The 24,982-nt window shown below is 42.6% G+C and overlaps 1 protein-coding gene across 4 annotated transcripts in view; it reads left to right on the top strand.

Moving 5' to 3' along the window:
* The window catches only part of ADGRV1 (adhesion G protein-coupled receptor V1), a 246,928-nt gene extending 235,274 nt beyond the window's left edge, over positions 1-11,654 (top strand). For all 4 annotated transcript variants that reach the window (XM_083465098.1, XM_083465097.1, XM_083465099.1 and 1 more), the window contains 2 exons: positions 4,094-4,271; positions 11,201-11,654. In XM_083465098.1, coding sequence (XP_083321224.1) covers positions 4,094-4,271; positions 11,201-11,319 — 297 coding nt within the window. In that variant the 3' untranslated portion in view covers positions 11,320-11,654. The remainder of the gene's footprint in view (positions 1-4,093; positions 4,272-11,200) is intronic.
* The last annotated feature ends 13,328 nt before the right edge of the window (positions 11,655-24,982 follow it).

Genomic DNA, 24,982 nt, shown 5'->3' with positions numbered 1-24,982 from the left:
AATATTTGTATGCCACTGTGTCATAAAGACAGATCAAAGCAGTTTGCAGCAATGGAAACACAGAACCTTACAATAAAAACCATGAGAAAGTTAAAAACAGACATCAAGTAACCATTGTGGAAAGACATATTCTTATTTTCCTGCATAGGCCTTTCAGAACAGAAGAGCTTTCAGCAGGCGTTTAAAAGTTGGCACAGAAGGTGTTTGATGATGCAACTCATTAGCAGAACACCACCCACTAAGTAAATGTATCAAGAAACCCTGAAATGCAAATATGAGCTTGTGTGACCTAGCAGATACAGTTTAGTGGCTCTCAGAAATCTGCGTTCAGTTCTGTGCCTCAGATTCATTGCATAGGCTTGAGAGATTTAGAAACTCTGTCTCAGTTCCCTACCTGAAGTTGGTGCAAGGGCACACGTGTTGAAAATTGCAAAGCACTTCATTTGCAGTGGGATTCTTTACATGTTCAGAAGCAAGACCTGCTGAGTTTGATGAGGCATACAACCAGGTAAGTGAATATAGGATTGCAGCCTCGTTTAAGCCCTAATTGGACACCTGAGCAACACATGCCAGAGATGTGTGTGTGGCAGTGTGTAAGGGTGCATGCGCTGGCCCCACTCCCAATGTCTTCTGCCCACTTGCACTTTTCTGAACTTCCCAACTCGAGAAAGAAGTTGTCTGAAGGGGGCTGCTGAGCACATCTGAACAAACACAGAAGCTCTTCACACCTTTATGTTCAACATGTGGAGCTTTCTCGTGGAAACATGGGTTGATGGGAGCAGGGGGTTGTATGTGCAACTGTGCTGTCTATTTATTTATTATCTAAAAGGTCTCCAAGCAACTGACATTTAAAAACATACTCATAAATACATCATACCATGAGCAGGGGGAAATCTAGTGAAGCATTAACGTTTCATGCAACATGCAAAAATACAAACTCACCCCGCTAGCACAATAGCAGCGATAGAAAGCTTGGGCAGTACACTAATAATACTATACTTTTTTTGCATATAATAATAAACATTTTTCATTATAAAAAGATATCATACATCCACAAATACAGCACACTCACTTAATTTAGTAGTGGAGAAATTAATATACAGCACTGCAAATCAAATACAGATATTATAAGCTGTACATATAACATGACGGTAACCATGTCCAAAGTGAGCTTTATTTAAAGTTATATGTTTATGGAATGTTTTCATCAAAGAAAGGTTCTCAAGAAAGAAAGAAAGAAAGAAAGAAAGAAAGAAAGAAAGAAAGAAAGAAAGAAAGAAGAAAAAGTGGACTGGAACAATTTGATTGATTGATTGATTGCCCATCATTCATGCTAATGTCTCAGGACAGGTTACAGCATCAAAACACAATGTTGGAAACAATTTAAAGCAACTTACAACCATAAAATAGAATATAAAGGAACACAGTACAAAAGGAGACTAATAGTACTACCCTTGACAACAGTAGTACAATAACTGGGCACACAGATTAGTGAAAGTCTGATGAAGCAGCAAGGCTTTTTCTACTAGTCAGCTAAAAACTCCCGTGGAGCAGGCCTGTTGGATTTCTCCAGGGGCGATGGGAATTCCATAATACTGGCGCCACCATTATCTTAGTAGAGGATAAGGTCATACTGACAGTGGTATCACCTGGAGCAATGACTCTGCTTGATCTTAACTTACAAGACGTGAGAGAAGGAGAAACAGAAGAAGACACTCCCTAAGATAACCTGAATGCAGGCCGTTTAGAGCTCTGACAGTCTACAGCAGCACCTTGAATTTGCCTTGGAAAAGACACTGGCAAATTGTACAGGTTAAAAAATATATATGATGATATTGCCATGCACATGACTTCTAGCTCCAATTCTGCATTTCAAAGTTGTTATTTCTGGAGAATTTTCAGAGCCAGTGCCACATTACAGTAGCCAATCAAAATGCCACTTTTTCTCAAAGACATTTTTTCTGATATTTCTCAGATTTCTTTTTTCATTCTAGAAAATAAAGCCCTCTTGGGGGGGGGATAATATTATTTTGTATGTAGTGGCTGCTGCTACCCTCTGTAATGCCCCAGAATGACCCTGGGTTTAGGGAATTTCTGAATGCAAAATGACAGCCGGGTTTCATGCAGCAGCAAAAGAGAATCAGAGAGAGAGAGACACCTTAGGAAAAAGAGAAAGAAGTCAGCTCCACTACTGATTGAGAGTTCCACCTTCAAGAAACTATTGGAGAATTTCACTTACCCTCACAAGAAATGTGGTGAAAAGGTCCCTCCAATTTATCTGCTCACAGACTGGGTGGAGGATTTTGAAAGGCCATCTACCTGCAGCGAAGTGAAGAAGTTGTTGCAGCATTATAACCAATGCAGCAACCCTCAATCTTAAGAAGCCAGCAGGATTTAGGCTAGCAGAATTTGCACTGGCATAAGTTACCCTTATTTCAAACTCCTTCCAGGAGCCTCTGGGAGGGGCTACTGAGCTGGCAGATGAGTGTGTGCTCACGTTTTCCGGTTTGGGCCCTAGATCACATAAGCAAGCTATACAGGATTTGGAATAGGTTTATGTCTGTCCTTGTCCTGTTCCTCCATGCTCCTGGAATACCCCCTTTGGGGGACATATTCTGGATTAAGTTAAACTCTGTTAATTTCTACCAGCTGAGCCGGTGGAACCACAGCTAAGCAGGGGGAGAAAGTAACACAGCCATCAGGCTGGCTGAGCCGTGGCTCATCTGGGAAAGCCCAAGATCCATGAAATCCAAACTCACCTTGGCACATCTTGGGTTTGGACTGCACTGTAATGAGTCCTTAGTCTCTAAAAATGGTCCCAGCTATTGAATTAGCTAAAGGTAAGGTAATGTGTTGCTGACATCATCCGTCAGCTGGGCGCCTAAAAGCAATGTTGGAATTCAGGAGCACTTCTTAATTGAAATTGCCATATAAAATGATGAATGTTCATTCTGCTTGCATCCTGACCTTCCTCAGCATGGAGTTTTATTGTCACAGCCAATCTTGAGGGATAGTGGCTTGCTTAAACTGCTCAGCATCAAACTACAAGTTACACAGCTGGCCTCTTGCCTATTTTTTTTTTAAATTAAAATTTAAAAGCAGGGATAAATAGGGGCAGAGGGTTAATCCTTTTCCTATGTTGTAAGCCCCATTGGAGGGTGTGTGTGTGTGTGTGTGTGTGTGTGTGTGTGTGTGTGGACAGGTACAAACCTGCATTTTTTCTGCAACAGGCAGTTCAATCAAAGATAATGTTTTGGTTGGCTTTGAGTTAGCTTCACATTTCAGCAGGGATTTGAACTTCAGATAGCCAAGTCCAAACCTAACTGCTGTTCAACGCTGCCTGTCTAGTAGTATTAGTAGTAATAGTAGCTTGGACAAAAGTTGGGTTTCTTTTTCACTAAAACATTTGTGCATACCTGGGCTTAGTGTGCTCAAGGCAGCTAGTAATAGTAAGCATACACACACACACAAAATTGTAAAGGGTGGAATTGAACATTTTGCTGTTCCAGAGGTTTCATATCAGCTTACCAGATGGAACAGTCTCTCCTCCGCCTGTGAGCTGTGGTTGGGGGTGGGCCTTATCCTGACCCTCTCAAAACCAACTTGGGGGGCATGGTATCAGTGGGGAGGAAAGTAAGAAATCCCCATTGCAGAAGCCCCTGCACAGGACTTCTGCTGATAGGGTTTGTTAGTGGTCCTGTCCAAAGTATTTTAAATGACCATAGTCCATTAAAGGCAGCCAAAAACCACTAAAATATCAGAGAGGAAATAAAAATTGCAATCTATCAAAAATCATTTAGCTAGCTTCATTTAAAAAAAAAAAAAACAACTTCAGTAAGGCCACAACCATTAATGACCCAAAAATCATCCTTAAAAGGAATGTTTTAATTATCCAATGTAAGGAGTGCTCTGATGGTGTTTCCTGCTTGGCAGGGGGTTGGACTTGATGGCCCTTGTGGTCTCTTCCAACTCTATGATTCTATGATTAAGTTCCCTCTCCCTGCTCTAGTCATATCACTAGAAGATTGAGGGACGCCTGCAAATTATAATGCAGAGAGTAAACCTCTGCCTCTTTCTCAATGTTTTCCCAAAGATGCCTGCAGACTGGGAGAGGGCATCTCTAAGGCCAGGCAGCCAGGCCAGTGCTGCCTTTAAACAGAGCCCACAGAATGGCAGTGCCTACGCAACTCCGGGAGGGTTCAGCAGCGGCTCCTTAGTGGCTGATGAAGAATCACAAGAGTTCGATGATCTAATATTTGCTTTAAAAACAGGTAAGTGCAATCTCTCTTCTTTTCAGAAGCCCACATGTTATGCTTTGGAATGCAACTGGTTTTTCTAAAGATCAAGTGTGCTCTTTGCTAATGCATTATGTCTGGCAAATCAAATTGTAGTGGGGAAAAATGTTTTAGCACAAATGCTTATTTTCTGTGCTAAAGTTAATATGCAGATTATTTTAAAGACCTTAAAAACAAATTGAATGAAAAAGCATTAAGCTTTTTTGTTTTCATTCTACAAGAGTCAGGACACTAAGCTAGTCTGGAATGTTTAATGGATTTTCTCAAGTGCTCAAGGTAAACTTTAGCATGTATGAAAGAACTTGTGTTCTTAGGGCAATGGTTCTTATAGCAGTGCCCCCAAATTTCCTGCACTAATGCCCTCAGGTTCATTGTTGTTTGCATTTGTGTGGAAGAAGTTATACAGGAACCAAAACACCATCAAGGGGAATAAATATTTGAAGCAGAAGATCAATCATGTGGGCCAATTCCGGACAAACTGTTCAAAGCTTACAGGATCCAGGCAGCTCCTACAAAAAGTGAGAGGAGCAGTTAAGAAGCATGAGGTCACAGCTGAAGGAGGCCATGAAACAGTCCAAGTCAGTTAAATCTTAGTGGGATCCAAAAGTGATGCACAGGGGGTGGCTACAGGCAGGAAAAGAAAGTTAGAGAGAGAGGATGGACCAGGAGCAGTCAGAATGAGTGAGAGTGACACCAAGGAAGGAGCTGGTGGGGCTGCTTGGATACCCAGGAGGCACATAGACTGCTAAAGAAGACCTCACCATTGCTTGCCATTGATTCAAGTCATGCCAACTCCAAAAGGGCTGTTGTGAATGTGATTGTGGCAATTTCATTTAGCACGGTACTTCCAGTTTGCACATTACCTTCTCACCTGAATGTAGGCAAGAGCAAATACGTGTATGTATAGGTCAGTCAGTCATATCAGCTAAAATCATTGTTGGTCCCGAAGTGTTCACCTCTGAGGAGGAGGAGTCCTGCTCAACACCTTGTCAAGGGCACCTACAAGGAGGTGCTAGTAGACCCTCAAAAATTAAAAGAAAAGCAGTTTCTATACTGCCTATTGAATAAGCTGGGATTAAGACATGCGTACAACAGCTTTATTCCTATGTGACTCACGTACAGTGGACCCTCAGGTTACTTTACCTTTGGGTGACGTAACTTTCAGGTTGCGAACATGGCAAACCCGGAAGTGTATACTTCTGGGTTTTGCCGCGCGCACATGCACAGAAGCCCTCTATCACGCTGCATGCATGCGCAGAAGTGGCACCTCATGTTGTGGACTTTTTGGGATATGTATGGACCCCTGGAACAAATTAAGTTCGTATCCGGAGGGTCAACTGTATAGGACAATGCTGCATTGAACCAGGAGCAGGGCTGCACTTTTAGGCCTGCCTACAACTTCATCCCACAACTGAATGTGGCTTGTGGTTGTCAGTAAAGAAACCCCAATGTGCAAGCTCCTGCTCATGAGTAGGGACTCCACATGATTGGGATGTCAGAGTCAACTAAAAGTACAGCCCAACTCTTGATTCTATGGTACACACAAGTGATATATGAATAAGGCTAGAGAATGCATGTGATGCTAGTAACTTATAAATGATGTTGGGCACAACATGAAGGATGTGGAAAGAGCAAGGTGAGATCTAATGCTGAATAGCCAGAGTATATTGAGTATTGGAATTAGCTTATTGATCCATTCAGGCAGCAGTTGCCACTGCAGGCACCTTGTTGGGTCTGCTAATGAAGCACTCTCCTATTTATATTTATATGTGTGTGTGTTATTGGTTGTGTGTGTGTGTGTGTGTGTGTGTGTGTGTGTGTGTTATTGGTTATTACAAATAACATGAAACAATACAAATAATGGATATTAGTCACCAGGTACAATGCAAAATACAGTCGTGATATGTATAAGACATGATATGTATAAGATATGTATAAGACAAAAACTAATACCAGCCGAAAAGATGTATGAGTTCCATCTAGGTCCCTCCGTGTTATAGTTAATAAAAGAAATAAATATAAATCAATTATTATTTCTCCAGTCTTCACTCTACAGCTTTATGTAAGTTTATCAGTCAAAGTCAAGTTCTATGCCCTGTCATACCACTGGTGGACAGTACATCAGCCTGCATCTTTCCAGTGTAAGCCCAGCTCCATGCATGCTGCCACAAGGAGGTGTTTTGTCAGATTCTTACAAGGGAGATCCTTGTTGCACCTTCTAAATAAGGATTTATTTCAATGTCTCTGTGAAGGAGATCACTAAGGATTATAATAACTGCATTCCAAAATGTCTGTGCTTCTGGAATCTCCCACCAGAGAGGGAACCATGCACCAAGATTTTGACATCTTCTTCAACAAATGGGTGATAAGGAATTATTAATATAATGAGGTCTTACAGATGTCCAGTGCCATTGATGCACAGATTTTAACACGGATTCCTTCATTTTAATGGATATAGGCTTAAAGGGGGATGCACGTCACAAAGCTGTCCATTCTCCATCAGAAATAAAATGGTTATCACACAGAAAAAAGAAAGAAAAAAATAGTCCCCTGAATATCAGCTTCTCACAGTTGTTTTAGCCCTCCCTAAATTGATAATCTAATAAGATTGTGTAGATCTCTGCAACCACCTCTTTCATACTCCTTGAGCTGGTCTCACAAACTTTTTCAAACAAAGTGAGGGACCATGATAAACTCAGTGCATTTTTGATTAGCACTCAAGTTCAAAGCAGGAAGCAAAGTAAGCTTCCGATCCCAGAGTTTCCGTTTTGGTACTGCAAGATGGGCAGAGCTGATAAAGAAACTGGACTAACAAAATTAGCAAGGGAATATGAAGCACAAACCTCATAATTATTGTTGGAAACACGCAGGCCAAGGAATCTACTTTCCCAGTATTAAATCATGAAATAGCCCTGTGAGGACTAATGTGCTTTAATCTGATAACAAATTGGTCGCATTGAACTCTTAGCCTTCTGTAATAGTTTTCTTAGCAGCTGTGCATTGAAATATTTTAGGTTGGTGCTTCGCTGTTTGATGACCTGTTTGTGTTCCAACACAATGTTGTTACTATTATTTTTAAGAACTAGTTTTTAAATATTGGGATTTAAAAAATAAATTAAATAAAGGGACATCCTAAACATGTTAAAGGTTCAGATCCTGCAGATGTAGCAATTGTAGTTTGATATTTAAGCACATCATAAGCATGCTTAGCACTGTGGTATAAAATCAGCCATGCCAAGCTATTCCATTTGGCCTTGGGCTGTGCTTTCTGGTGGTGGCTAGCAGCAGTTAATTCTGGAAATTTCATAGTAGGACATTTCTGAAACACCCTGTGTATAAAGGAAGTTACTTTTTAATAAACTTCAATCAGGAGTTCAGCTATGGTTCTACATAAAGTTCCTATACTTTTCTTTAACAGATTATCTGGCAGCTCTGGGTCCCTCAAACTGTGTAGGCCTTTTTGTCAAAACAGCCTTTTACTGCAGTAGATGTTCTTTGTCATCTTACTGAAATGCCTTTTCCTTCTTGACTCCAAAAGCAGCTAGCTATAGCATATTAGTCCCACTGTGACCTTTTCTGTAGCCTTATTTTAGAGACCAATTCATTTCATTTCTCTGAACTGAGCTCTTCCATTTAAAAAGAAAGTGAAAAGGCAGCATCTGAGAGGCAAAATGCCATGGAATCTGAGGCCAAAAGGCTTCTGGAGCACCCCAAAATATAACTTTACAGAAATGGTGGTTATTTACAAGAAGGCTTGATTTAAGAGTTGCCTTTCTCCAAGATGTCTGAACACTCCACTGTTTTCTACCCCAGAGAGCACAATCCCCTCATCTTATGATCCTGCATATACGTCTGGGTGTTTCCCCAAGTTACAGGGAACCAGGCAGAGGGCCTTCTCAGTAGTGGCGCCCTCCCTGTGGAATGCCCCCCCACCAGATGTCAAAGAGAACAACAACTACCAGACTTTTAGAAGACATCTGAAGGCAGCCCTGTTTAGGGAAGCTTTTAATGTTTGATGTATTATAGTATTTTAATATTTTTTTGGGAAGCCGCCCAGAGTGGCTGGGGAAGCCCAGCGAAATGGGCGGGGTATAAATAATAAATTATTATTATTATTATTATTATTATTATTATTATTATTATTATTACCTCTATAAAACTTTTTCATCTATCTTGTTTCAAGGCTCATTGTTTTCCTCTAACTGATTCCAAGTAGTGGCTTAGTCATAGAATCATAGAATTGTAGAGTTGGAAGGGAGCCCAAAAGGTCACCTAGTGTAACCCCCTGCAATGCAGGAATCACAGCCAAAGTATCCTTGACAGATGGCCACCCGACCTGTTTAAAAACCTCCACCGAAGTAGAGTCCACCACCTTCTGATAGAGTCCATTCCACTGTTGAACAGTTCTTGCCCTCAGAAAGTTCTTCCTAAGGTTTAGTCAGAATCGCCCTTCTTGTCATTTGAAGGTTGGTTCAAGTTATTCCCTCTGGAGCAGCACAGTTGTATCTGCTTTTGGAAACCAGCCATTCACTCTCTCAGAGCCTCTTCATCACCTCCCATGTCTCCTCTGCTCCTAAAATATTTTTCTTTGAAGAGTCACTTGGTCATTCCTGGAGAAAAAAGGAGAGATGAGTATTGCTGGGCAGCAGAAAGACCTGTTTGGAATGAAATCCCTGCCAGTCTCCCATCTGATTTGCATTTCACAAATTGTTTTCTAAATGAAAACCTGGTAACACTTGGTATCCTGAAAGCATCACATTGGCAGGACTCAGCGAGCCAGATTTATTGCAAGGACTACACCTTTGAAGACAGTGGATTTGCAGCAGGAATGATGCTGCCCAGTCCATCGTACCTCTGTAGCCCTTGGTCATTTGTAACTGGTTTTGCTGGAAAGTAATGCCTGGCATTAATCTCTTTTAGCATTACCATGTTTAATTATGCTTGCACGCACTTCTGAATAAATATGGATTGCAAGTCTTGAAATGCCCAGATAGGGGTTGGGCAATTTTTTTAAAGCTGTATTTGCTTTTCCTGACACCAGAGCACAGAGTGTTCACCTAGGCAGCAGTAATCTGTCTGTTCCACTTACAGAAGAAACAGTGAAGAGAGGAAGCCGAGTTGCTCCACCTGCTTTTGGTTGTTGTCATTCATGAAGAATTCAAGCGCTGTTGAAGCTGCGTCCACCATCATCCTAATGGGTCTTGCCCTCCCTGTAGAGAAACTTCCTAGAGGCATGAACCTAGCAAACCAATCCTCATCTTGATGTAATGCTGGTGGAAGGAATCCTTCAGCTACTGCTGGCCTGGGCCGAGCTTTGTCAAGAAATGTTATTGCCATCTGGGAAATCCCTATTGGCATTGTTCACACACTGAGGTCCTGTTCTTCATTCAGGTGTTTTCCTTGCAGGAACAAAAGTCCATTAGGGAAGAGAGGGTGAGGAGTTTTGGACGAAGCAGTACGAACAACTGGAGGAACTTAAACCCCTTTCACATTGGGAGGGTTGCCTGCACATTATGCGTGACCTGCCCTTTAAAGGCTAGAGGGCTCCAAGAAGATTCAGCAAGAGGGAGGAACAAAGATCCCAGGCTGCACAAGGAAATAAACAGAAGAGTGCTGTTTTTCCACCTCAAAATCAAACCCTTAAACAAAAATAATATTTGCCAAGCTAGGAGAAGCAGTGGAATTTCCCTTGTAGGATTTTCTGGGCTACTAACACCTTGCAACAAGAGAAACTAGTGAGAGGATTTTCCACCACAAACATGTATTATTTTCATCTTTGCTTATCTGTTAAGGAACCCTGGGAATTGAAGTCTTGCAAAGGGGTTATGGCCCTAACAAACAGTTTTGAAATATCTTCACAAAGCTGCATTCCACAGGGCTCTTAGTGGCAAGCCATGCTAGTTAATCCAGTTATAAACTAGTTTAAATTTATACTTCAATCAAGCACCGTTTTAGGATTCTGTCACTTCACCTCGGTTTTGTGTTTTCAAGGACATGGGTAATTCTGTTTGTGTACATTCACATACACCATCAGCACAAGTCCTAAAAACTTCACAGAGGCAATACCGCAGCTGTACAGAGTTATATATGCAAGGCCAAAGAACTTTCTGTTATCTATAATTGCAGTTTATACAAACAAAAATCCAAGGAGAGGGAGGGATGGGGAAGAAGGAAAGAAAAGACTGCAAGGGTACACAAGAAGCATTTAATTTATTAATGGCCCACGGTGTTTTGAGTTGACGGGACCTTCAGAAACCACTGAATTCATCTCATCAGTGGTCAGCATAAGATTCTTGCCTGCCACAGCAGCAAACCATATATATTGCTTTAGCCAGTGGTGGACTTGGGTATTATGGTGCCCTGTGCAAGGCCAACATTTTGTGCCCCTCCCCCTGTCCTCACACTGCTTTCCCAAAGGCAGGCAAGGATGCACCCGGCTTTGAGAAAGAGGTGCAAGGGACCAAGAGCCCTGTCACCTTCTTCCCACAGCTGGGAAAGTGCTAAAGAGGCTTGGGAGGGAGACAGGAGGACTCTGGGACCCCGTCAGAGCCTGATCTACCTTCCCAAAGCCCAGAGCCTTGCTTTGATTGGGCACCCCTTCAGCTCTGCACCCAGAGCATGCACATTGCTTGCACAGCCCTAAATCTGCCCCTGCTTTAGCTGACCCTGGAGGAGCTGGGATGCACATGTCGAAATACACAGGACAGAAATACGCTGGGCTGTAAATTGTTTCTAGCACAGCTTTGAGGTCTCTTCTTTCTTTTGCACAAAAATCCAGACCAAGAGAAGCTATATTTGTAGCAGAATAATAAAAGAACAGAGCAGGTTTGCTCTCTGCTGGATATACTGCCCTTTTTTTAATGTCCGAGCCTCCCAAATGTTATCATCCTTTCTCTTCCTTTCAGGTGCAGGCCTCAACATCAGTGACACCGAGTCCTGCCCCGGCAGCCAGGACGGAGGCACGATGGTTAGTTCCCAGATTGTAGAGCTTAGAAGAATACCCATAGCGGACACTCATCTCTAGTTCCTACGTCATTTTTATTATTCCAATCTCCATGTTTTTGTAACTATTTTTTTTTCTTTTGCACTAAACCAACAAACCAACAGACCCAACTGCTACACAGCTATGTACTAGAATGCTGTGAATTATAAATGGACAATTAACAGAAATGATTTTCGTGGTTGTGTGTAAAAGGGAGGGCTGTAAATTTTTACAGGGGCTGAGCTCCTGGCTCGGGTTTGAACCCATTAATTTAGATGCACATATTCCATCAAGTGTAGCCTAATTTTTTTTAAAAAAACTAACCTGTATGTGCATGGGTGTTCTAATAAAAATCGATAGAGTCCATTTGATAGAGACGTGTGTGTGTGGCTGATCAGTCTACCAAAGTTATTGCATTTGTAGAGCCGCTGATTATTTTAATGCCATGGATTCTTTTTTGGGTATGTTCTGCTTTACTTTTTTCTGCCCTACAAGAGTATTATTCTCCTCCCAAGGAAGGTAAAACGTAATCTTACCCTGAAGAATCTGCCTGCAGATTATTAGAAAACACCTTTCTGTTGCCAGCCTGGCACTCACCTGTAATATCCCCTGCAGTGTCTGCAAAAGGTCTGAGTAATTATCACTTAAAAATCCACAATGCATTTGTATTTTCACTCAATTGGCATTCTGTGCACTTAAACATGCCCACATTTCTTTGGATACCAGGACTGGACACCCTCCCTTCCATTCCAGAGAACTTCTTCCTGTGAGTAGTTACTATAGTGGCAGATGCAGGTGCCTTTTTCCATTGATGGCTGGACATGCCTGCACCATTGTATGTTCCTGGCTCTTTTTCTGATCCTTTTTAGATGTGGCAGCCACTTTGTGTTACACCACATCCTCTACAGCCACCATTCTGTTATTCTATGCCCTCACAGCCACTATTTTCTGATTGGTACCCACAGCACTTTCTGCAAATTCCACATTGTCCACTGGCCCCAAAAAGTTGGCAACCCCCTGATGTATGGGCTGTTTTCTTTTACTTGTTTTCTTTTAATTATTGTTTAACATCAGAGTTTTCAGGTATGACTCAGTTCAGCTTTGAATAGCTTGCAACTGAGAAGAATACAGAGCCCATTTCAAGCAATTCTAGAGATAACACACACCTATGGGGTGGGCAACATACCTGACCCCCTCGACCAATCCATACAGTGGTGCCTCGCAAGACGAAAAGAATCCGTTCTGTGATTCTCTTCGTCTAGCGGTTTTTTCGTCTTGCGAAGCAAGCCCATTGACGGATTAGCGGATTAGCGCTATTAGCGGCTTTTAGCGGCTTATCTGCTGATCGGATCAGCTGATAAGCGGATTAGCGGCTTAGAAAGGGGGGGGAGGAAAAAAAACCAGCAGGAACTCGCAAGACATTGTCGTCTTGCGAAGCAAGCCCATAGGAAATTCGTTTTGCGAAGCACCTCCAAAACGGAAAACTCTTTCGTCTAGCGAGTTTTCCGTCTTGCGAGGCATTCGTCTTGCGGGGCACCACTGTATTCATTATGGCTGAGAGCCTCTTTCAAGTATTCTTTTCAGATTCTCTAACGAACATAAATAGATCAGGGTTGGAGCTTGCCACACCATCACCCAACATGCATTCATTATTTCCAAAAGCAAATGTCTGAAGAAAATGACTATAAAGAGCATTTATCAGCTATAACTTAGGACACTGATCAGGTATGGAAGTGTACAGTAATACCTTGGTTGTCAAACGGCTTGGTTCCCATACGAATTGGCTCCCGAACGCCGCAAACCTGGAAGTACGTGTTTCGGTTTGTGAACGTTTTTTAGAAGCCAAACATCAGACACGGCTTCCGACTGAGTGCAGGAAGCCTTTGGTTTCTGAATGGTTCCAGGAACGGACTCCTGGAATGGATTAAGTTTGACAACCGAGGTACCACTGTAATGCGATTCTCCTCCACCACTTGGGAGCAAATGATACACATAATTTGTTTAGCAAGTTTATTAGATGTACACTGCAGTTTGGTTACCATCTGGACATCTCTATTAATCTTGTCTCTCTCTAAATGCCTTGAGAAAGGCGCGAGGAGAGCCATGAGTTGAGCACTGATGTGGCTTAGATGGTTACGTAAAGAATCTTCTTAGTGGGTCAGAGAAAGAAGAAAGAAGAAGAACTTTCAAAGTTCTTGGTATTGCAGGACGAAGATGAACCAAGATAACGAAGGAACAGTCAAGGTCACTAAGTGCTGGGTTAGTGCTTTGTTTACAATCTCCAAGCACTCAGTATCTAAATAATATGTGACATTGCAAGTTATTTGTCCTGTAAACACTTTCTGACAGTACACCTACTCTCTGCTTCTGGCTCATTGTAGCCTCTATTACGTACATTGATCTGTGTAGTGAGGACAGGTGCACTGTTGGATGAATGTCATGCTTGTGTGTTTTGGACCATTCCAACTCCACAGTGCTATGAATACGAGTTGCTGATATACAATTGAAAACAACGTTTCAGAATTCTGCAGTGTCACTGTAACAAGAAAATTTGCCACAAGTTGAAAGTTTCAACATAACCACCACAACCACTTGCTGTGGTTATAGCTCCTGCTAATTTGTAATTATTCTCTCTAAAGATTATATACTTTCCAAGGTAAACACAAAATTTGATACATGAACAATATTTAAATAAGAAACTATAGAATTTCTCTAATAATCAATATTGAGTCATTCCACAAATATGGAAAGCAGAAAAGCTACCACAAAGCTTTTCTTTGTAAAAAATGGAATATTATCATAGTGGCCTGGTGTTTTTAAGAAGTAAACACACATTGAAGACACTCTCCAAAAGCTGTCTGGAAGCATTTATCATTATCTCTTTTGCCATTTAGGACAGGAAAGTCCACACATTTGGCATTCTGTTGGCTGAAGCTGCAAATTGCAGGCTGGAATGGTAATAATAAATGCTCAATATATATTGCTTTTATCTAGCACTTTGAGGAATAATATGATTATTTGCCTTGTGATTAAGGAGGAGAGACTGCTTAACCAAGATCCCATGTTTGGATCACACACTAAGCCAAACTTTGGCTGCTGTGCTGAACCAAAAGGACCCAGGAGGAGCAAAATGGGGTGGGCTCCTCTCCAGGAGTCAGCATGACCTCAATAAACCATTGTTTGGCTTATGATGATGTGCAAATCAACCTAGTAAGTTCCATTGAGCTCCAGGTAGCTTACTTTTGAGAAATTGTGCTTTTATGACCTTTTATTTGACGCTAATCCTGTCCCTGAAAGCTTCAAGTTGACAACAGTTAGAAACAGCTACTTACATTCCCTCCAACATCCCACTGATCAAATTTGGGACACTCGTTTTTTGGTCCCAAGTTCTCGCAGAAGCCAAGTGACTCACGGAAGACGAAAAAAACAAGTGTATTTTGGTCTGGCACTCTGCCGTAAGCCGTAAGAATCAAAATAGGACATTCTGGGATCCAATCAGAAGCCAGGGTGGCTTCTGTAATTCTGGGGTGCCCTGCTCAAATCAGGATGGTTGAGGGGTATGTACTTAAAATATTTAAGTATCATTCACACATGCCAGGAGCAACAACAAAAGTCAGACACTGGAGAACTCCTTCACTCACCCTCAGACACAAACAAGAAGGTCTATTCTTCTAGAATAGTCCGGCACAGCTTGTGATCTGCTGAGCTGAATGCAGCCCTTCAGCCCCTCCGCCCACCAGCAAAGCACCTTTCTGTATCTCCTGCCTGTGCAAGGTTGGTGTGTGAACACATGAGAGCCCAAATGCCCGGTGGGGCTGTGTTTAGCTTGGTGTGCAATAAGCTGTGTTGGCCTGCTCCCAGGAAAAAAAAGTCAAGCTCCCACTTTTAAAAACTTTTGGAGGGAAGACGAGAAAAGATTCAAAGCTGGGAAACTTCAACATAAATGCTCCACATGGCAGTGATGTTTGGACATCACTACAAAGCAACCTATTGAAACGCAGCAGCCTCAGAGCAATGAAACACAGATCTACTCGATAGGGAAAGCCAGCATGTTCTTCAGCTTTGCCCAGAATGCTACAGGAAGTGAATGCAAATGCAACATAGCTGGGGTATTCATGTTCTCCATGCCTTTTGTGATGAGGCAGATGGAAATGAAGGACTTGCTTATTATCACCCTTTGACTTGAGACTTTTCAGAACTCCCACCTGATATGGCTGCATAAAGATGTTGCAAACGCTTCCATGGCTGCTTTAAGCACTGCTGCTGGAAGGAAAGAAAAGGAGGGGGTGCAATCCCAGGTGCTTGGAGGAGGGTTTTATTTCGGGCCTGAGAATTGTTTTTATAAAAATAAAAAAAAGGGTTCCAGTACTCACCATGAAGTTGTTACAGCAAGTAACCTTTAACATTTAGAGGGGGAAAGGTGCCGGTACAATGAACCCTTGAGTACTGGCCCCCCCCCCGCCACCTCCGAAAAACACTGGTCCTGATGCATTTCATAACAATCCTTTCTGGGGGCATGTTACGAACAGCAATTCTCATTGCACACACACTAGAGCTACCACTATAGCGATGCCTGTTGTGCCAAACGAGAATATTACATTTAATTAATTTCATTCATTAATATAGCCACTCTGTATTCAGATTATACCAGAGTAATGAAACAGAATTGTATAGAAATAAGATACATAGATCATAAACGGTATTTAAAAACCACCAAGAATTAAAATTAAAATGTGTGATGGAGGACAAGGATGCTCTCTGAAGTGGGGGGGGGGGCAACCGCAACAGGGACTTTGTGCTACAGTCAATTTGGTACTGCAAGTCCCTGGCCCACCATGAGAACTGGCAGTGATCAGCATTGCGGGGGTCAACAGCTTGTGACTTGCAGGGATGACACTTTGAAATTTCTCATTTGTATGGAAAAGCTCTCAATGGCACAGGCCAAAGGGCTTAGTTGCTCTATGAAACCAGATTGGGCTGCTTCATATTGGTCAATGCTCCTATTGCTCATCTGTCCACTAAAAGACCTTTGCACAAACTCTTGTTCCAGTGGGAAGATTTCAACATGGTTCTATTAGCTGAGGCTTGCCCAACTGTTCGGCAGACGTAGCACCCTCTCAGATGTTGGCGTGTCATGAAGTACATGCTACAGTTTGTACTCAGAGACCTTTTTTAAAAAAATATATGCCAAAAACAAAAAAGCCCTGCAGCTTGCTTCATTCTCACTTCTCCGAATGCTGACTGCTTCTGTCTCTGTCATGTTATACAACTGGGCTGGTTACTGGATCCCTGAAGCTCTGTCCTTGGAGCAAGTCTGAATGCTGCTGCTAGCAGCCAGCCCTGGCAAGTTTTCCTCCAGTTAAGCTGACGTTGCTTGCTGTCTACTTTTAATTTCTCTTGCCTTCCCAAACGAGTACACTCACCAAGGAGAAGTTGGTTTCCTGTTAGCATGAAATGTTGTCAGCTGCCGAAAGGCGCAAGGGACAAGGGAGGATTGCATCGGAGCCCTGCAGCCAGATCACAACACTGAAGAGGAGCAGTATTTTGGGGGGTTCCTTCCAGTGCTGATTTAAAAATAAATCACTTCTCCCCACCCAGAATCCCAAGAGGATTTTTTTATTTAAAAAAATCTTGTGATTACCTAATAAACACAGTAGTCACATTTCAACCATATGCAAAGGGGATAAATTAGATGACATTATTCAGGCCAGTCCCATTGAGAGCAATGGCAATACTAGCTAGCATTTACACCAAGGGTGGGGAACATCAGGCCTGGGGGCAGGGGCAAAGGAAGTCCTCTCTCTTTCCCTCAGGACTCTTAACCATGCCACACATCCTGGCCCCTTTCCACACCTTTGACTAGCCCAAGCTGTGCTTTTCTCAGGCACTTTCAGCTGACTGAAATGTGTCCTTGCAAGCAGTAATGCCTCTCGCGTACCTGGATGGAGTTTGGAGAAGTGGGTGGGTGGGTTTAAAAATTCCTGGGCATGCCTGCCTCTGCCCTGTGGCCTCCAGGAGGTTGTGCAAGAGAGTATATGGTCCTCAGAAAGGTCCCCGATCCCTCTGGTTTACAACATAGTAATAACATGTTGATTACATGTCAGCATCTGCAATATTCCCTCAAGTGGCAATGAGAATTCCCTGGCTTATGTGCACTTTTGTAATAAAATTATCCTCACTACTTGACAGGAACACCCCCCCCCCCATTTATATCCTACCTTTTTACTGTGGAGCTCAAGTTAGAATACACAATTCTCCCCCTTTTCATTTTCTCCTCACAACAACCCTGTGAGGTAGGTTAGGCAGAGAGAGAGAGAAGCTGGCCCATTGTCACCCAGTGGATTTCAGGGGGATTTGAACTCTGCTCTCCCAGGTCCTAGTCTAGCACTCTTAACTACGACACCACACTGGCTCTCTGACCCCCCTGGGCTGTTGAGGTTGTTGACATGAGTTTGGCTCACCAAGTGATACCGCACACTATGTTACGTTACACCTTGATTAGGTTATCATTTGTACTTGCCCTCAGACACCCTTGATATTTAGACTGTGCCAATAGGGCTCAACCCGGTGACATCAGGTGTTCCTGTGCACATGTAGAGCTTTCTTGCCCACAAATCTTTCCCAATTCACTTCAATAAAAGAATGGATTGCATGATTACAAGTGGAGAGCTGCCCCTCTGCTGAAGTGAAGGGCAGCCCTGTAGCTGTGGGTCACATAACAGTAGTTCATTGTGTGGGTATCAGCAAAAAATATCACTGGACACCCCACCCCACCCCCTGTGAATGTTACAAGACAAGACTGATCATAGGGTAATCAGTGTGAATCATAGAGTTGAAGTGAGGGCCCTTTCAGGAAATCTAGTCCAAGCCTTTGCTCAGTGCCTGAAATTCAGAGCTAGAGCACCCCACAATAGACAGCTGTCCAGTAGGGGTGTGCAGGGGGGGGGAATGCTTCAGGGCCCAGGTCAGTGCTTTGGATAGGAGGCTGATCTGCCCCAGACTGTTTTGAGCAGCACCCACTCCAACTTGGATGTGAAAACCTCACACTCTGGTAAGTAATTTCAGATAAGCTGTGACACTTTGGGTGCATAGTTAAGTGCCTCTCCAGCTGCAATCATGTTTTTATTTCTTTGCAGAAATTGATTTTTTTTAAAAAAAATCAGGCATAGAAGCCCCTTCCGAGAGGCTGAAGGCTGCCAAATTTCATATTATTTCATATTCATAACTCATATTGCTGCTTCTGCTTCCCAGAAACCCCAGCACCACCACCATTGTCACATTCCTGCTGCCTCCTTCATGGACTGAGTGACATTCCATTCAAACATGAAACTGAACACTACGGCACTAGTGCTTGTGCAGTCACATACAAAGACAAATGCAGACACAGAGTCAGGCAGGTGACTGAAGTAGAGAGAGACCTTGAAAGCACTCTGAATGTAAAATCAAATGCAGCTACGATAGGGTCGGAACTGAAGGGGTAGAGGGAACAAAAGCCTAATGATACCCATCATTCAAGGCCGAATAGACACAAACAAGAAGATCAAATAATAAAGATCAAATAATGGATTGGGTTTTTAAAGGAAGCATCTTAGAAGAGGCTTGGCCTAGATGGGAAAGGGTTTTAGGGAAAGAATAGAATTAGACAAGGTTTAGAGAAGATAAGCCAAGGAACAACAAATTATTTCAGTGTCCAAGCTCCTAAGAGCATGAACTAGCAAAGAACAGTTGTGAATAGTGGCACCGTTCTCATGTTAACAGCTTCCCAGTGAGCCCTTTTCTCCAGAATAGCCATTGGTTATATCTAATCCTGCCATCTGAGGCAGCAGAGAACAAGAATTTGCCCTCTTTCCAGCTCTTCAGGTGCTATCATGAAGGGTACTGTCAGGTTCCTCCTCAGTCTCCTCCTCCTCCAGGGAAAACACGCCCAGTCTCCTCAACCCTGCCTGTAGTAATGATGTGCCTTTAACAGATTGCTTCCAATGTAAATTCACTCATAGTCCCTAAAAGTGTCCTCAATATAGATGCCAGGGAAGTCCTTTGGTGGCTTGAAAATCCCACCTTAGAAGACAACTGAGCTTTTCAAGCCTCTAGTTTGAACTGAAGCAATCCCATCTCCCAAACCCTGTAGTCCTCAACCATCCCCAGAAGTCTTCTCCACCAGCTCCCAACCTTTGTTTCCCGAACTTACACAAGAGGATAGGCTTGGTGGCCTAAGGGTGAAAAATGGAGGGCTTTCCCTCTGATTAGTAGTGTTCCAGAAAGATGGAAAATCAAGAAAACTGACCTAGACTATCCCTATTTCTGAGGCAGTTTTAAGCTTAGGAGGAGGTTCCAATGAATATACCGTACAACATAAAGTTTGGCAATCTTTTAATGTTTTAGGACCAAAATGACTATTCTGTTTTAAAGTGAAGAAGCAAAAGGAGTGAATACATTATAAAGATCTTTTTGATGGTTAAAACACAAGTTTTTTAATGCTAGTGCCAAACATAGTCCACACAGGATAAGCAGCTTGTTCATCCTCAGTGTATGCATAGGCTTCCTGTCATTGCAAGGTTCCCCACTTACACGACAGGACTTCCTCTCCTCTCCCAAATCTTCTGCAGAAGGTTGAGGAAACACCTAGAACAGATTTAAGGGGTGCACAAAGGCTGGAGAGGGAGAGAAAATTCCACTGCACAAGCAGAAATCCTTGCACTGCCAGAATGCTCACTTAGTTCAATGCTGGATTCCAATAATATATGTGAAGCTTACATTCAAATGGAATATTACCGGGACTGTGCATGTTATTTTCATAAATGGCATCCCATAGCTAATTCTTTGGTGCATTTTTATTCCAGAAGAATTTATGCACAAAATGGCTGGCTTTCATTTCTTCGTATGGTTCTGGGTGCACTGTTACTTGTTTCCTCCTTTTTAAAGACACTAGCGTCTGACCACAATGAGAAGTGAAAAACTTTGAAATGAAGCTGCTGTCCTTGTGAGGCCAACAAGTGCCCACAGACACCACAAAAGGACCATTGGGGGATCACATGCTGCTCACGTCCATGTCAGATGTTCCCTCTCTGTCCTTCCTTGAACAGAACCCTTTCAGGCTTCGCTAGCAGACAGGCAGCAGTTTGCCGCAACACCATCCAAGCAGTCTGTTCTCTAGTTGGTCCTGCCTATGCAAACCTGGTGTGGAGATAAAATGCATTCCTGGGACTACAGCCTTGACCCACTATAAGCCACTTAATCCACTAAAGGCTTTTCAGTCCCAAGCCACTTCATAGGCAGAATTTTCCCATGAAATGACCTCATGGCACAGGTGTGGAGTCAGCTCAAATAGTGGGCTGGCATACTGTCACTTTTCTTGCATGCCACCTCCTTGTGATGGCTGTTAATGGCATTCAGAACCTGATGTGTTAAGTTGTGGGTGAACATATCAGACAACACAGCAATTCTTCAAACAGCTCTTGTTTATTCACAGGCCAGAACAGAACAGGGCTGAAGGGTTCAGCCAACCTGCTTATATAGAGCTCCACTACAACGCAACAGTAATCACTTTCTGTAACTATCCAATCACCGAATGTCACTTTCAATCCCTTATTTGCATATGTGGACCTGAGTGAAAACTATCTACAGTATCCCCCTGCTGGCCCAGGGTGAGAACTTCAGTACATAACATGATGCATTTGCCAAGCCGCAAAAAGGGTTCTGCAGGCAGGCTTGGTGTGGCCTGTAGGCTATCTGTCTAAAAAAATTCCAGGTTCAAATGGGTAAGTATGAAACGTACACATGTGATTTCACTTCTATGACATGATTCTCTCACCACCCCACAACTTTATTTAGAGTAATTTTAATATGGCTTTTGAGTTCAAAATTCTCAAAGTGGTTTACAAATTAAAACAGGGAATATTTAAACTAGCAATGAACACACACTAAGCATAACAGAAAAACAGAAGCATCTTGACACTTCAGCTAACAAAGGCCCAGTGACCTGTCTTCCGATGGTGTGAAAGTCATGTGTTTTTAAGTCTGCCACCAGAATCTGACCCTGTGTTGCTGCTTTGCTTATACATCTACTATACATGTGATCTTGGTCAAATCTCAGTGCATTCCCCCAGTGATTTGGCTTCAGGGGAAGGGATTTAGAGCTTGTATATTTGTTATTTCATTTTTCACTTATCATCCATGTACTACATGTACTACATAGCACTGAACCTTCTTTACCATGACCATTCATCATTTCATATACTAGAGAATTAAATGAAACTAATTATTGCCTGTGGTGATGAAGTAACCAAAACAATTTAGTCTAAGACTACTTACCTTTAAACTTCCTTATTAAAAGTAGTTGGGTAAGCACAATCATTCATCATAAACAGAAACATCTGCCTTCTTATTGAAAAACACTGATTGTTTAGTACCAAGGGGAAGAAAGAGGATAATTTCTTTTAATCCCAGTTCCCAAACTCCTTTAGTAGCTTCCCTGCAAAAATGGGAAAAGCTTGGAATCAGGGTCAGATCTAGCCTAAATTTCCATAACAATTAATTTCTGTTTTGCTATGTTACAATTACTCGGCAGTTCCAAAGGAAGAAAATTATTCTCTACTTAGAGGGGGAAAGGAAAGGCTTGCTTAAAATGGTTTTAGCTAATGCTGTGCTGAAAGTTTTCTTCTTCTGAAAAAAAAAAAAGAGGTTTCTATTTTTCTCCTTCTCAGGGCACATTAGAATTTATTTAGAACTAACAGCCTTATAACCAGCATTGTTTCGAAATTTTAAGGAACAAAAAAAGTCAGTGCTGTCTTGAAATGTTCCATCTGCCATCCTGATTCAAAATGGCACCCAATTGTATCCCAACATAGACAAAAATCTGCTCCTTGATCACAGGAGCTTCCTTTGATTGCTTGTGGACTGTCTGTGTCTGGTGTGGAATGTGGTTTCCTTGCCTGCCTTGCTGAGGGTCGGCTCTGTGTTCACTCCATGGTGGCGCTGTGGTCTAAACCACTGAGCCTTGTGGGCTTGCCAGTCAGAAGGTCAGCAGTTCAAATCCACATGACAGGGTGAGCTCCCGTTGCTCTGTCCCAGCTCCTGACAACCTAGCAGTTAGAAAGCACACAAGTAGATAAATAGGTACCACTCCGGCAGGAAGGTAAACGGTGTTTCTGTGTGCTCTGGCTTCCGTCATGGTGTTCTGCTGTGCCAGAAGTGGTTTAGTCCTGCTGGCCACATGACTCAGAAAGCTGTCTGTGGGCAAATGCCGGCTCCCTTGGCCTCAAAAGCGAGATGAGGGCCGCAACCCCATAGTCGCCTTTGACTGGACTTTACACACACCACTAAGAGTCAAGGTGTCTGCTGGCACATCTGCTGGGAAACTGGGAACCCATTTTAAACATATGTGCTTGTGAGTGTCCTTTCTTTAGTTCTACAAATCTTGCGACATTTCTACCTGGTGAGAATGCTGTTGCCGTTTTGCTAATTGCAGATGGCTGCCTTTTTACTTTCCGGTTTAGTTTCTGGTTACAGCTGTGTGTGGACTAGAACCTTGGTCTGGTTAAAAAGGGCAAACCTGGCTGCAGATGATGGGGTTGTCCCATTAGGTTCCTCTCTCCCACTGTCCTGAAAATGTTCCCCTAGGCAGATTGGAACTCTGTACATCTTCAGATTCACTCAAACTAAGGTACCAGATTTTTTGTTTTGTTTTTAATGAAAAACTGGAAACCCCAATTCCAGGCTCTCTGCCTTTTTCTAGTGCTGCTTATAAATACGTGTGTCCCATTGTGTGCACAGATTGCTTTCTCTTATGTTACCGAGGGCTGTATAGATAGTTGACACATGCTCAGAGTTCTGGAATGCAGGAGGATTTCTTGCGCTCCGCCTGCTTCAAAAGAAACTGTACTGACAGCTCACCATATGTCATCACATGCTTACAAATGAACTATAGGACTATTGCCTATAAATAGACTTTGGGGATGCCAAGCTTCCAAAAAGAACAGGAAATCCTTTATTACTGATGCTGTTTATATAGGTTAGACGGTATGCAAAGTTAGGCAAGTCCTCAGAGATCAGCCCCACAGACCGACATAGTCAGAACCTCCGTAGAGCTGCCTGACCTCCTAGCACAGCGAATATTTGCCTTCAACTTGATCCCAGCAGTAGCAGTGCCTGTATTTCCTTTGCTCACTTTCTCTGCAATACCTTTCCCTTGTCTAATCAGCTTTATTTAAATCTCCTTTGTGCCTTATTTCAAGGACTTACCCAAGGTGACGTCCCCCAAATGCTCCATGTTACTTGTGAGTGGCAAAATTTATGCTGATGGGAATTTTGCTAAATGTTCTTGGATGAAATTCCCCAGCCATTTCAAGAGGGAGCAGCTCACCTGATGTCAAATGAAATTCCATTGTTAGTTCATATTATTGGATTCAGGAAGCAGAGTAGTGCCACCCACTCCCAACTCATACAGCTACTCCAGAATAATATCATGGTCAATGGTATCCAAAACTTCTGGAAGATCAGGAGGATTTTCAGGGACACCCCCCTTCTGTCTCTCTCCAGAGGTCATCACATAGGGGGGAAAGTGCATGAAAATGGATATATTAGTGAGAATAGCATATGAACACACATCTTAATAGGGGAAATTGCTTGCCCTAAATGTGTTCATTAATCAAAACTACACACAAAATGTGTTCATTATGAGAAATTCACACTAAAATGCAAGAAATGATCTTTTTAAAAAAATCACAAATCGCTGCAGAAATGTAGAGAAATTGATTTAAGACTTGGAAAATGAGAAAACGGAGAGAACCGAAATTAACAGAGCCTTCCATCCATACTTAATGGTAAGGCAGAGACACTTTGCTCTGGCTGCTGGCAGCAGTAACTGAGTATTTATTTATTTTTTTAATGCAAAAAACAAACTTGTCAGTTCTACTAATCTAATTCCCAGCCCCATTGTGGTGCTAGACGAAGTTTCCACCTATGAAGTCAAAACCAGCCCACATGTTGAGAGGCTTGACGATCCTTCCCACCACCCCACAGGAAAAAAAATGCAGCCCATATTAGCATCAAAACAGGAAGTATATCAAGCCCCCCCCCCCCGTGGACCACTTTAAAGGACTGGTGGATTCTGCTGTGCCAAAACCTCTAGAAGAAGCTATTTTTACACAATCAAGGCAATGCACTTTTTTATGCTACTTTAGCTAATGTGCCAGACAGATTCACCTATAGGTGGCGCTGTCAGCTGAGGTTTGGGGCAGGGGGGCTTAAACAGTTCCTGCCTCAATCCATGCTGTAAGGGCAGCAGGAATGTTTCTGCATTTTATAGGATTGTGGTTCAAGTAAGGCTTGCCTTCTAGGAAAAGAATACGAAAGAAATTAAAAAGCCCGGTGGAGCCATCTAATACAAATCTCATCAAAATTCCTGTCTCCCATCCAGAAAAAACACATTGACACCTACACACATACCTGAATTCTGAAACCAGACTCCAACAAAAGCAGAGGTTATCTGAGGGCTTCGGGTAAGGCTTTGGACGATTTCTCCACAATGGCACTCAAATGCCTTGAGTAATCCCCCAATGACAATGGCTAGGGGGTTGTGTAATTGTACGTTCAACAGTATATTTTGACTTTCAGGAAGGAGCAGCTTGCTTGAATAAACTTACCCTGTGCAGCTGAAATACATACCCGAGAACAAAACTAAAAGAAACCAGGGGAGTTTTTAAAA

This window comes from Podarcis liolepis (assembly GCF_965112155.1).
Source record: "Podarcis liolepis genome assembly, chromosome: 11".
NCBI classification, from domain to species: Eukaryota; Metazoa; Chordata; class Lepidosauria; order Squamata; family Lacertidae; genus Podarcis; species Podarcis liolepis.
Note: the sequence above shows the minus strand (reverse complement) of the source record. Positions and strands in the feature narration are given on the sequence as shown.